The 12,311-nt window shown below is 41.5% G+C and overlaps 1 protein-coding gene across 1 annotated transcript in view; it reads left to right on the forward strand.

Annotated features, from left to right (window-relative positions):
• Positions 1-12,311, forward strand: part of LOC109991178 (plexin-A2-like) — a 109,086-nt gene that overhangs the window by 50,297 nt on the left and 46,478 nt on the right. The window contains exons 5-8 of the mRNA XM_020643412.2: positions 5,952-6,052; positions 8,674-8,797; positions 10,429-10,582; positions 11,182-11,278. Of these exons, the coding sequence (XP_020499068.2) occupies positions 5,952-6,052; positions 8,674-8,797; positions 10,429-10,582; positions 11,182-11,278 (476 nt within the window). The remainder of the gene's footprint in view (positions 1-5,951; positions 6,053-8,673; positions 8,798-10,428; positions 10,583-11,181; positions 11,279-12,311) is intronic.

A 12,311-nucleotide genomic window follows, 5' to 3' on the forward strand; every position in this document is an offset into this window, starting at 1 on the left:
GTGTGTAAAACGCAGTAGGCTATATTCATTGCCTGGCGCTTTTCAAAGGAAGTTGTAACTCTCCTGGAGCTCTTTGGAAAATTATGACTTCCTTTTCAGTAAGACAGCTAGCCTACCTGTCGTTACGCAGCAGGTTCTGTTAGTATGATAAACTGGGCTAGCTAAGCAACAGCCCCAACTCTGAGATAGATTGACACACGTACAGACAAATCAGTATTGAACTTTGACTTGTCTTGCGTTATGTTTTTTTAATTGGTTAAAACAGCGACAGCGAATGGCAACGACATTGATTGACATATTTACAGACAAATCAGTGTTGTAAGCATGGTGTATTGTTTTCATTGGCTATAACCGAGACAGGGACTGTTTAATAGATATTTGGGGGGAGATTTGGTAAACAGAGCTTGAAAACGAGACCGGTCAAATGGGTACGAATGGTCACCCTGTGTTCAGAGGTTATTTGAGCCAGTTAGGTGGGTTATCAGCTATCCTGTTGCCAGTAGCAGTGTTGGCATCAGAGTAGATGTCCAGTAGATATTGCACTTTAGCACCAGTCTCTCTCAAACACACCGCTTCCCCTCCTCCCCCGCATCCCCTTAGTGTCCTAGCTGATTTTACGACTGATCTCCATTCTGAAATGCTGCTCAAAGTTGATTGGGTTGAGGTATTTTATTGCAATACAGTCTTGTATCCAGGTTTGCAAAGTCTGTAGGTCGTCTTTCAGTTCTACTCTTGCGGCAAATCTACTCACCCATGTCTCTACTAATATCGTCCCTGAGTGTGCGGGGCTGACTCAGTAACTTTGATCTGTTTTGTTTGCTTTGTTTTGAGGTTTGGTGTGCTTCAATATAAAATACTGATTTTTTTCCGCCCACTATTTAAGACGAATACTCATTCGTTTTTTATGCTGTTCAATAAAATCTGACCTTAAACTGAAGAGAAACAATCAACCACTGATATAACAGAACTAATCCTTCCGCTTCTTTCTTTTCTTTTCTTTTCTTTGCATTTCATTTCATTTCCGCTGAATCCAAAAAGGCATAAAGTCCTCAAAGGAGCTTTAAGAAATAATAATGTTTTTTTTCTTGCTTTTTTCATTTTTGCTCAGTTAACTGCTGAAACTACAAATCGTTTTTTGGCCATGAAGGAAAGGAGTGATATTTCATTTCAATTGTACCATTGCTCCCCCCCCCATGTGATTGAACTCCCTTTGACAAGCCTTATCTTATGATACCTTCTTCTTTCTTCCTGACGTCTCTGTCTTTCTTTGCTTTTCGTTTAATTTCCGCTGAATCCAAAAAGGCACAGAATCCTTGATCTAACTCGATAACCCCCCGCCGTCACACGATACTTACGGTCATGGAGTTGGATGAGGATGTAGGATTACAGGAGTGTCGCAGTCGAAAAGCCTTTATGTTCATGACAGAGCTTGCAAAGTTCCATAAAAAAATCCTCATGAAAGAGTTAAAGTGATTGCGAACTGGTGAGATGATAAGGTTTGGGGGGCATTAGTGTAAGGGCATACCACATGTGATGAAAAAGATAAAGACTTTGTAATTCCCAAAGCTGGAAAAGTGGACGTGATCATACAGCTGTGCCTTGATATAATGCAGACAACCATCCAGTGGCAGACGGGATGAGAGCTCGCCTCTCTCTGGGTTTTTAAAAAAAAAGTTTTTTCTTTGTTTGCTTTTAATGATCGGATTCTCCTGAAGTAATGATCTCAGAGAAGAGAAGACAAACAAAACCTTGATTAGAATTACTACCAATGTCTGCTCTCATGAATGATGCATGAGGGAGTACAGTACATTAAACATAAACTGAGGATGAAGGCCTAATCCAGTTATCCATGATTGTAGAGAGATAATTGGGATGAACAGAGAATAAGAATTATATGTGAAATGAAGCTCAATAGACACAAGGTGGAATTAAAATTAAAAAAAAACATTCAACTTGAATTGAGGTACAACAATGACATATGTAGAGCAACCTCTATGTCCAATAACATTCATGTTATATATAAGTATATATGCTGTAAGGGGACCTTCATTCCATTCACCACCTTCAGACTGTGTCGTCCTGACAACCACCGTCGTCCTCATTCATGCACAGCCTGCTCTGACCTCCACCTCAGGGGCAAGGAAGTGTGGACAACAGGAACATGAGGAATACAAAGGAGAAATCCTTCCTGCATAATATCCCATATGCTTTTGTAAAGCGTCTCCAGATAGCAATTATTATAAATTGGCGCTATAATGATTGATTGATTGATTTCATTGGACTGCACACGATTAAAGGACAACCTGCACTACATTACAACTCCATATGGAGCTTAACGTCCTGGTGTCTCCTCCTGACTAGACACTGTTGTTTCCATACAGAGGTCTGTCATCCAGCATTCCTGTCGTCTGGTTTAAGCTCACATGACTGTTAAAATCGTGCAGCAACATTTACCCTACATTTCAACCTTGAATCGAATGAAAGCAAAATGCAAAAAAAAAAACCACAAAGACAATGTACTTTAATCTTATTTGGATTCCGCGCCGTGCACTCGGGTCAGATCCACTAAACAAATCATTTCTGATGTTCAGACAGAGCCTCATATTTGATTCTTCACTGGAACATCCATAACTCTCTGCCTGTGAAAGGTCACAGAGCAACTTTGTTAGTTCAGTCCAGCTCCGGTCCACAACAATTCATGGATTATTCCCGCTGCGTCAGGTACGGAGCCCTCAGCCCCTTCCGAGCTTACAAAATCATTTTGCTAATGGAAAGCCGCCGAATTGCTTCTGAACTGCAGCAGAAAAGAGAGCGAAAGTTATTTCATCGGGAGCAGCAGATAATCCATTTTGCCAACACAGACCTGAGAGAGCAGCCACTTATGCTATCAAGAGCAGCGGAGACACTCTAATCTATAATCCACTCTTCATTTGTGATTGCTTACATCAGGAAATTGCTTGCATCACACGTCCAGAGCTTGAATAATAACAAAGTGTAAAATAAGTGGGCTCAGGCTGCAGCTCCGGCCTGGTTTATATGCAGGGGTGATGCTGGCCGGGCGACAGCAGCGGCTCTCACAGCGGTTAATGAAGAGCTTATGCTTTGCCAGACATTCATGATGGAAGTGGCAGCAGAAGGAAAGTGTGTGGACGCTTTCTGTCTTTGTGTGTGTGTGTGAAAAAAAGCTGCACATTGTGTGTAATCACTATTGCAAGGGTTCAAAATGCTTAAATAATGCACACACACAAAAAAAAATCCTTTATCAGTTAAAGAAAGTCAAAAAAGATAATCTGCAAAAAAAAAACAGTCGAGGTGTCGTCTCATGTTCTTTCTGACATCTGTGGGAAAAAAAAAAAAAGACAATTCCTTTTGTGGGCAGAACCACAATGCTGCATGTTAATAATGTGGTGTCAGCAGCATGAAGTTGAAGAAAACAGGCTTGTTTTCCTCTGGGATTTTGCACAGTGTGAGTTGTGATGAGGCTTTTACATTCTGCAAAATACTAGACAACGTGATGAAACAGGTTTTGTATCGCTCTTTCTCTCTCTCTCCTCATCAAAACTTGCTTATTATTTCATCAGAGGGCTTTGGTTGCTCGCCTTTGTTGATCTTATTTTGACTCCCACGCAGTCATTATCAACTACACTAAGAGACTGAAACTTGAATAAACAAATGGACATTTAAATAATCAGAACAATCAGAGGTCCTTCTCACAGTACTGTGATTTTCAAAAAGTATTCAGGCCAAAAAAGGTTTTTAGAGCTGAATTTTTATGGTTGAGATTTTAAATTATACAAATAAATATTCAAACTATGACATCTCTGCACTGTGAATAACCATGCCCGGTTATAGAACAAAATGACTTAGGGAGCATCTAAGATTAAAGGTGGTGCAGCTACAGGGACCGGAAACAGCAAAGGAAAATAGCGTACTGTAGGTGTTACTGTATGGCTCCCGGTGTCGCATGTGGTCCCTGTTGAACTGACAGGTCACATGTCATGACTGTCAGATCATGGATATAATAAACATGATCTGAGTCACTGTTGCCACTTGATTAATTATTGAATAAATATATTTTTTTTTGTTTTTTTGTTTGCATTCATTCAATTGAGGGTGCAAAATGTAAACTGCACCCTCGTCCTGGTCCTGTGAAAAATATGTAACAATTTTGTGAGGATATAACTGCTTTAACTGTAATGACCGAATGAAACTGTATTAAACACTCTAAGAGGGCGGAATGGTTTTTGAATTTAGAAATCGTTCTGTTTCTCTGATTAATAAGCAGCCAAGAGCCGAAAGTCCACAGAATTACACCTGCGGTTTGTTCTCCTCATTGACGAGCCAGTTAAGTGAAATATACACCAAATGTTTTGTTCACTCTATAACCTTCAGAAAATGTCCAAAAAAAAGAAAGGAAAAGGAAACAACTTAAAAAAGTCTGTGTTGGGTCATTGACTGAATTTACTCTTGATTCAATGATTGTTTGGTCTTTAACAAAATAAAACAGAGACACATTCATTCCAGTCCAAGGTGCATCCTTAAATGCCCGCTGTCTTTCCAAACAAAGATATTCAGGTAACATCGATGTACAGCAGTAACTAGCAGAAGATCCTCACATGAAGTAGCTGATATTTGATATCGTTCATTAATGTCATAGGTTTAATGTGATTCCAGAAAGAATTTCCGAACTTTAACCTCATAGAAGTCCGTTAGCTGAAGTATTGACTTGTTGATCACAGGGCCGTAAAACTTACCCTGCTTTATCCTATTTTACTCTACTCTTCATGGGACCATTGTTAAAAAAAAAAAATTCAAACTTTTATAAGAAGACATGAAACTAGTGATTAAGATCATAAACTCAGAAAATAATGTTTTAATAAGGGGATAAAGCAGAGAAGAAAAGGGAACATTTTCTCATCGACTTCTCCAAAGTTAGGCACATTTAGCAACCAGTCCCCTGCTGGCCATTATATAAATGCTGCTTTAAGACTCCTGTTATTGATTTAAACTGAGGCCAGGACGCATTATTACCTTTATAAAAAGTTCACACTTTAATGGTCTATGTCCAGTTTTTTGCACTGGCAGCTTTTTCAGCACTCAGCATCATCAGTGTAAAAACACCCTGAGCATCTGCTGTTTTTCTGTCGCTGAGCTCACTGTGCTCTCAGTTGATACAGTCCAACTTTTAGAACAGCGCTGGGATCATCAATGTCATTTCTCCCTCACGACCAATCAGGTCCCAGGGACAACATATGAGCTAGTTAGCTAAATCTGGTACAAAGCCTATTTTCTCTTCTTAGGAAAAATTTTTGTTCACTGTCCCGGATTCAAATAAAATAGTGAACAACTTAACTAAATCAAGAAGGGGCAGAACATCTGACATCACCTTTGTCAATAAGAGTGATGAAGGAGAATCTCATCTGACTGAAACAATTTCCATATCTGCAGTTGCTGCTTATGGCAGGACACGATTCTTTGGTGTTTTGTTGGTGGTAATTCCTTGAACAAAACAAATATCAAGCACGTAAAGCTATTGAAAAAAGACACTGAGGCAAAAAGACACTGAGGCAATGAGCGCCTCAGCCAGCACAAAAAAGCGCTGTCAATGGGAACAGGCCCTAAATGTCATGTAAAGGCAAGATGGATGCTACATCTTTAAGTTGAACATTTCAATTCTAGTAAGTCAAACAACTTTATTATTCCCTCTTGGGGCAAAAGGCAAGTTACTAATTGACCATGACCTGGATGACTGAGAACCTACTTAGACGTTTGAGCATGCAGCTTGTACATCAAAGATATTTACACATGATGTGCAGAGAGAGAGATTAATGCAGTTTTTATTTCTCCTTCAAAAAATACTTTTTTCTCATTTTCTTTAAAGATGACTTGTGTATCTAATTAACATGTGTTACTCCACATTGTAACCCTTTTTGGTCTTCTCTCTGCTCTAGTTGTCTCAGGTGCCTGTGGAGGCCTGCGGACAGTACGGGACCTGTGCTGAGTGTCTGAGCTCCGGTGACCCTCACTGTGGCTGGTGTGTGCTCTACAACATGTGAGTCTGCTTCCTTTATCTCCCTCCTGGTCGCATCAGACATTACAGCCGAGGGATTAAAACGGCAACATTAACAAGCAGCTCATAGAGAGCTATAAATAAGTGGTGGCTGCACGTGGTCGTATGATTTGAGCAGTTTAATATATCAGAGTTATTATACTCCCTGTGTTTCCCCATTATCAGCAGCTGGCAGGACAAACAGAGAACCAGAACAGGGTTGTTGGGCAGAGTGATCCCTCTTTAATAGCGCTATTTAGGACAGCAGAAACGGGATTGTCATGTCTGTGAGGCAGGAGGGCGACTGGTGTTAATGGTGGAGGGAGGGATTATAGTCTGTGAGGCACAGCGGGTGGACAAACTGCACCTCTACATACCCGGGGAACATTTTGAACCTGGCGGACGAAGCTTATCTCTCCCCATCTTAATTATCTGACCCCGAGGTTAGCTTGCATAATACCTCGATATGGAGCAAAGGGGATTCAGGAGATTAAAAACCCTGTGTTTCTGAACCAGCTGCTGAGTTTGAAGCTGACCTCAGCGAGGGGGATTTACCCACTGCCTCAACTTATGACATCTGCATTTCAGCTCGCAATATCTTGATGATGATCAGCCTTTTTTGAAATTGCAGCTCTCCGAGTTATCAAACAGCCAGTAAAGTGAGAGGGGGGAAAATAATGGGGTTTGTTTTAATCTAAATTACCTCATTAAGCAGTTGTTTTCTTTTTCCCTTTTTTCCTGAGTGCTGACTTTGTCTGCAAGACCCATTACACTGTTTATTTAAATTAAGGCTTTACACTTATCAGTGAATAGATAGGCTGCTGTTCCCTCAAGTAACCCAAAGTGAATCATTATCCCTCACATTGCAGAATGAGGCTACTTTATTTTTCTGTCTAATAAACCCAGATTGGGGTCTTTTTCAAGGCTCTGAATGTCTGTCACGCTGTGTCATGTAGACCTCTTTCAGGAGCTCACTTTCCCACCCCTGGCAGAGTGCCCCAGAGCACCTTTCTGACAGAGAGAGAGTGTGTGTGTGTGTGTGTGTGTGTGTGTGTGTGTGTGTGTGTGTGTGTGTGTGTGTGTGTGTGTGTGTGTGTGTGTGTGTGTGTGTGTGAGGGAGGCTGTAGCTGAACATGTACAAAGCCTGGAGGAAAAGGGAACAAATGGCTCCATCAGACAAAACACGGTGAATAATAGAGATGAGAGATGAAAGGCGTCCGTTTTTTTTTCCGAGGCACTTCAGCTGATGAGCGGTCAGGAGGTGACTGTCTGTACTCCTGTGGCGCTGGTCCGCCTCAAGGAGCCGAGCCAGCAGCAGCTGTCACCGGGTTTCCATACCGCCCTTATATTGTGCTGTAATTACAGCAGAGGCCTCGGTGCTCTTTGAGCTCTCTCAGGAGGTGCCGCCCCATCAGCAGCATCAGAGAGAGTGTATTAAGAACCGCCTCCCCTCCCTGTGCGCTTTACACATTTAACAGAAAGAGATGATATTGTGCAGCCAAAACACAGAGAGTTTGCCACTTTGATTTAAGTCATCAGCTGAGAGACTCTTGTTCTTTTAAATGCAGCGTTTATGTTTAAACACAGCCTGCCTGTTACTATCTGAGCCTGCAGAGACTCACGTTCTTTAATAGAAATCTACATCAGCACAAAGCCAATCAAACTATCTCATCCACAAATCCCTGTTTTGAAAAACCGGGCGAATTGCTTAAAGTTTTAAACCTCTTTTCTATGCCTGGCCGTAACTTTTAATGTCCTTTTGCATAACATTTCTCCCTTACAAGACTATATTAAGGTCACACTCTGGTGCAGACACTCTAACTTCTTACTTTTAATTGCCTGTTGGGATGTAGGAGGATCCAAGAGTTGAAGTTTATTCTTCTGTTGCACTGTGAGTAATTTGTGCTGAAGAAAAGCACAGTAAGAGTGTCAAAAGAACAATCTGACTGAGCATCTGGCAGACAGCAATTGGCTGCGGATGTCCATGTTTAAACTGAACTTACCTAGATATACACAGTTAGATGTAATGTGTAAAGGTGACATGTTATACTCCTTTTCAGCAAGTTAAAATAAGACTCAGACATGAGACATGTCTGTTAAGTTTCTTGCCCAAAATCCACTCCATTTGATAACTCCTATAAACCCTTCTATTTAAAGCCGTGCTCAGAACAAGCTGTTTCTGTGTCTGTAGCTTTAAATGCAAATGAGCTGTGTTTGACCACGCCCCCTCTCTGGAAGGGCTTGGGTGGCTTCGGCTTCCTCGCTCCATGCCCTGTTGTTTACGGTGAGAAGGCAGACTCAGAGGGCAGAACAAACACCTAGCTGTGGGAGGGTCAGCCTTATCAGGGAGGGGTTACCGCCCTTTGTGATGTCAGTAAGGGAAATGCAAGGGGTGGCCAGTCGGGAAATAAGATTCATCCATGGGCTACAATACATGTTTACTCAAGTTATCAATATATAAAGCTGATGGTGATACATTTCAATCTCAGAGAGGTGGGTGATGTACTAACACTGCCTTATAGAGTCATAACCCAAGGATGGATGTGTTTGCCGGCCAATCTTCAACATTAAACTTGCTGCGCTATTTTATGTATTTTGAAAAATTTGTCCCTCTTTCTCCGCAGGTGCTCGAAGAGAGATCGGTGTCAGAGGGCGGAGGAGGCGTTCCGATTTGCCACTGACATTGACCGCTGTGTGAAGGTCATTGCTCACCCTGACAGCATCGCTGTATCAGCACATAGTGTGCCTGTAAGTCTGCTTTATCATTGCACCAATCACTGTCACTCCACACACACTGAGCCCATGTATATGAACAATCGCTCAGAGTAGCCTTGTACATGAACAGTAACATGAATCGACATGTTCTTTCCACCCTCATAGACCTCTGTGAGACATGTAGACAGAAACAGAATTCACTGTTTCTCCCTGGGGGGTATTCACTCAGTTTCTTTTGCTGTAAACACGTGTAGTGTGGGACGGGAGACAAGTGAAAAAAATTGGGTGAGAGTTGTTTTTGTGGCAGTGAGCTGCTCTGTCTGCATCTCTGATGCATCTGCCAAAAGGTTGATTACATTTCCTGAAAGCTTAATTCAGCTGTTTCTGTGCTGTCGTCAAGAGCATAGCGGACTGGAGTACAGTAGGAGCAGGGATTAGCTCAAGGAAATAGTTCAGCATAAAAACAAAACAACACTTTCTTTCTGCCGAGAGTTAAACAAGAGGATTAAAACCACTCTCGTATCTGTCTGTTAAATAGTTTATGAAGCTGCAGCTAGCTGCTGGTTACCTTTACTATGCACATACATTAGAGAGCAGCTAGCCTTGTTATGTCCAGCTTCCCTTTAGCACTTTTAAAAATCTGGTTATCCCATTATTTGATCCATTCAAAAACACAAGTTTAAAAACAACTAATGAGTCTTTTACAGGAAGGCTACATTTTATTTCTTTGCCAATTGCAATAACTTCCTGGAGCCATATTTTTACCTTTTTTACAGGTCGACTTCTAATTAATGGGCTTAACAGTATAGTTAGTCAGATTTTGTTACCTTTGGACGGCTCCAAGCTAACTGTTTCTCACTACAATGCTGAAAGGCTAACTCCCCTCAAGTTCAAGTTCTATCTCTTGGCAAAAAAGTGAATCAGCATATTTCAAACTTTCTTTAGTCTGTGAAAAGCAAGCAGCAACCTCTGTTGTTCTGAAATAAAGTCAGCATGGAAGTGCAAAAAAAAAAAAAAGTGCAGTTCCTGGTGCGTCCACATGTGGCTGGCTTAAAAATCCAAGGAATCCCAATTAGAGCCCATATTATGATATAACAATTTAACAGCTAAAATTTAAATATTTACAGCCTGGTAAAAAAAAAAGGAGTTTAGGTCTCTATGGCTGAATTATTTTTCCCTGTGAGGATAGGTTTCAAAATACATGAGGGCGGTGCGAGGGGATCGAAGGGGGTGTGAGAGCTTGTGTGAATTGAACAAGTCAATAAATGTTGACCTGTGTCCACCTCAGTTCGCGAGCACTTCTCCCCGGCACTTATTGTTGCTATGAAAGCTAACGTCTGCTTCCCTCCGCAGTGACTGTAAGGCCAGTTTCTTAATATTTTCCTTTATTCAAGGAAATATCAAAGTGACATTAATGAAAATGGCGGAGTTCAAAACATTGAACTGTTCTCAACAGAGAGGGAGCTGTGAGCCTAGCGATAAAAAAAACAGCTGACACTTGAGTTGTTTTTTTTAAACGCTGAACTGCATTGGTTTTGAATTGACAGGTTGTACGATGATAAGACATCGAGAAAAATTGGGGTATATTTTGTAGGCATAATGGTTAATGTATGATGCTTTAATCTGGTCTCAAATCGAGTTGCTTCACTCTTCTTTTCTTTAAGCTTCTGCTGGAGGTGAATAATGTTCCAGACCTCTCTGCTGGAATCACCTGTTCATTCGGCCAGCAGGCCCAAGTGGAGGGTCACGTCAACGGGAACAGGGTGATGTGTCTGTCCCCGGCTGGGAAGGAGGTCCCTCAGATCCCACAGGGGCAAGGTGAGACATAATACGATTTTTAAAAAACCCAACTAATAAATAGCGAAGAACACCTGCATATACAGACGGGGGGTTTGATGTCAATGTCAGGTGAATAAAACTTAAAACATTAACATTCCAGACACGTAAAAAACTGCCTCCATTTCAGATGGACCACCTTGTATTTTCTGTTTATCCAGAAAGTTTGATAAGTACCAAGGAGCAGTCAAATTTTCACAGAGCATATGCACTAATCCCTCAATTGAAGTTTCTGACTGAAGGTTTTTCTCACGACAACAGCAGCGTGCCCTTGCGGAGACGCAGACACCAGGTGGCTCTTTACAGAAATGTGATAAAAGTATTAACGCATTTTTTCTCATTTTGACCTCCTCTTTCCGCTCATTGTTTTCGTCCTTTCATCCACCCTCTCTCCCTCTCTCTCTCTCTCTCTCTCTCTCTCTCTCTCTCTCCCTTCACACTGTTCTCTCTCTCTCTCCCTCTCTCTCCCTTCACACTGTTCTCTCTCTCTCTCCCTCTCTCTCGCTTTACTTTTTCTCATGTTTTTAATTCCCTCTCTCTCCGGACTTTCATCACGCTCTCTCTGCCCGCTTCTCTCTCAGACTGGGCCGGCGTCGAGCTTCGTCTGAACTCGAAAGAGACGGGCCAAATGGTCGCCAGCACAGAGGTGAAGTTCTACAACTGCAGCACACATAAAACGTGAGTCCAGCAGCTGCCACCCCCCCGCCAGCCTTCCCCTCCCTGCCTCCCCCAGCCTTTGATTTGTTCAATAAATGGAAGAGCACAACTTAATTTAGGGCAATGATGTACTGACGCTCGCAGCTCCACTTAAGATCGGCTGTTAGATAACCTCTGAGTTCAATTTATCTGTCAGGTTTCATTTGAATCAACATGATGCATTCGCCATGGCCTGTTTGTTTCGACTTTGCTTAAACTGGCAGTTTGTGGGCTTGTTGCTCAAAGCTGTAAACACCGCTAACTACTGATGTCATGTAATTCAATCTCAGCAATCTATTTTAAATGCTTGGTTCATTTGCAAACGATTTATACTCTTCTAATGCATTACCTTATACGTATTCACCCCTTAAAACTTGTCTATTAAATACTCACTTTTCCTAACAGAGCAGCTCTACTTGTGCGACTTAGTGTGCTTCATTGTAGGCCAGCATTCCCAAAGGAGCCCCAAAAAGATAAGCGGTAGACTCACCTCTTTTTGACTCGCCTCTATCCCGAGAGGCCCCGCTGCAGAATTGTGTTAACTAGATACGAGACATAAAGACAACTTTGATTTTTTTTAGCCTTCCTCTGGTGCCTTGAGAGTAGATAAAATGATGTAAATTAAAGAGGGGGCTTCATTTAAATGCTCATCTGTTTTTTTTTTTTACCCCACCAATACATAAGCTTCCTAACTGTTCAGGGAAACTGCTTTGACTTTGAGCCATTATGCTAATGTCAACTATATTTACCGTAAGAGTAAACTATGACAAGGGTGTTTCTATCTGAATAACAATAGCTCACAGTGCTACAAAAGCTGGAGCTTATTAGAAAGGATGACAATTACCGTGGCAGACAGCGTTTGCCAGCTTTATGTAAGGTCTGCAAATCAAAATCTTAATGAGATTTCACTGCAACATGAGACAGTTTAACAAAGCAAAGGAAAGGTCAAATCATACCATGCAAATTCAATTTATACTTATCGTACATAAGATGACATATTGAATATCGACTTTTC

This window comes from Labrus bergylta, chromosome 5 (genome assembly GCF_963930695.1).
Source record: "Labrus bergylta chromosome 5, fLabBer1.1, whole genome shotgun sequence".
Classification (NCBI taxonomy): Eukaryota; Metazoa; Chordata; class Actinopteri; order Labriformes; family Labridae; genus Labrus; species Labrus bergylta.